This window comes from Fulmarus glacialis, unplaced genomic scaffold (genome assembly GCF_000690835.1).
Source record: "Fulmarus glacialis isolate BGI_N327 unplaced genomic scaffold, ASM69083v1 scaffold24548, whole genome shotgun sequence".
Lineage (NCBI taxonomy): Eukaryota > Metazoa > Chordata > Aves > Procellariiformes > Procellariidae > Fulmarus > Fulmarus glacialis.
In genome coordinates, this window is record NW_009228259.1 from 25,296 (window position 1) to 26,757 (window position 1,462).

The following is a 1,462-nucleotide window of genomic DNA, read 5'->3' on the forward strand; positions in this document are numbered from 1 at the left end:
CCCATGGGACAGGCCTTCCTCGTGGCCTTCCTTGTCTCAGGCATGTGCCAGGAGCAGGGCAGTGCCGGGGGGAGCACGGGGGCAAAGGGGGGTGGATTGGGGAACGCTGCCGTGAACACCTTGTGCATGGCAGCCCCGCGGTGCCGGCCGGGCTTGTCCCCAGCGGTGTGTCCTGTTGCAGGCCTTCTCAGCCCCTCCTCGACCGCTCCATCCCCGACTTCACTGCCTTTACCTCAGTAGACGACTGGCTGAGTGCCGTGAAGATGAGCCAGTACAGGGACAGCTTCCTGACTGCTGGTTTCACCTCCCTGCAGCTCGTCGCCCAGATGACATCCGAGTGAGTTGGGTGCCGTGCCGGGGCTGGCTGAAAGCTGGGTGCTGCCTGGGGCAAGTTGGGGTTGCGGGGAGGTGGGGAGGTCAGGGCAAGGCACCTGCAGGGGAAAGGTGTGGGTGTCCATCACAGTGGTCAGCAGAAGCACCCTGAGTCTGGAGGTGGCCGTGTTCACCATCTGGGGGTCAGCATGCAGGTTGTCCCTGCTCTTGGTCCCTCCTCGCCCCGCTGATGCTCACAGCGCTGTGCTTGGGCTCTGTGGTTGTTCTGCTGAGAGGCATGGACCAGCTGAGCTTACATCCCTCATCTCACTTAGAGACGGCAAAGCAGATACACCAACCCTCAGCTGCCCATTGATATTCCTCCGTCTGTCTGTCTGTCTTCCAGAGACCTCCTGAGAATAGGGGTGACTTTGGCTGGGCACCAGAAGAAGATCCTGAACAGCGTCCAGTCCATGCGAGTACAGATGAGTCAGTCTCCAACCTCGATGGCATGACGTCCCTTGTTCCATGGGGAGGGGACGGGGAGGGCACGCAGCGAGGGGCCGAGGTGGGAGGGGAGGAACTGATGGGTGCCATGGGGCAGCATTTGGAGAGGTACCGCTGCTGCCTGGGGACTGTGACCACAGACGAAGGATGTTCCTGGGACTCATCTCTAACTGGTGACTTCCGTTCCTCACCAACAGAAGCACACTTACCAATGTCACGGGGAACAGCGTATAAATACGTATAAATATGTACAAATCATATATTTAAAAAACAAAACAAAACAAAAAAAAAACAAAGACGAAAAATAATGAAGACAAAACCAATGTTGTGTTGGGGAAGCAAACCCAAACCCTAGAGACCAGACTCCAATCCCACCACCAGTGAGCAGTGGTCGAAACTGAGAAGGAGAAAGGGGCTGTCGGGGAAGGGAGAGGCACGAGATGGAGCGTCCTGTCCAGAGAAACCACCTTCCTTTTCTTTTCTTCTTTCGCCCTCCCTCCCTGCCCTGCTTTTCCTGCTCACTCTGCTCCCCTCTCTGCTCGTGGACCGGGTGAAAGTGTCCTCAGATGTCTCTGCAGCTCCCTGCCGTCCTATCCGGGTGCCGCTCTGGCAACTACCAAAGGACTTCGCTGACCACTGCATG

The 1,462-nt window shown here is 57.5% G+C and overlaps 1 protein-coding gene across 1 annotated transcript in view; it reads left to right on the forward strand.

Annotated features, from left to right (window-relative positions):
* EPHB1 (EPH receptor B1) overlaps positions 1-1,111 on the forward strand; it is a gene marked incomplete at its 5' end in the record, with an annotated part of 21,451 nt that extends 20,340 nt beyond the window's left edge. The window contains 2 exons of the mRNA XM_009583428.1: positions 182-337; positions 719-1,111. Coding sequence (XP_009581723.1) covers positions 182-337; positions 719-827 — 265 coding nt within the window. The remainder of the gene's footprint in view (positions 1-181; positions 338-718) is intronic.
* Positions 1,112-1,462: the final 351 nt, after the last annotated feature.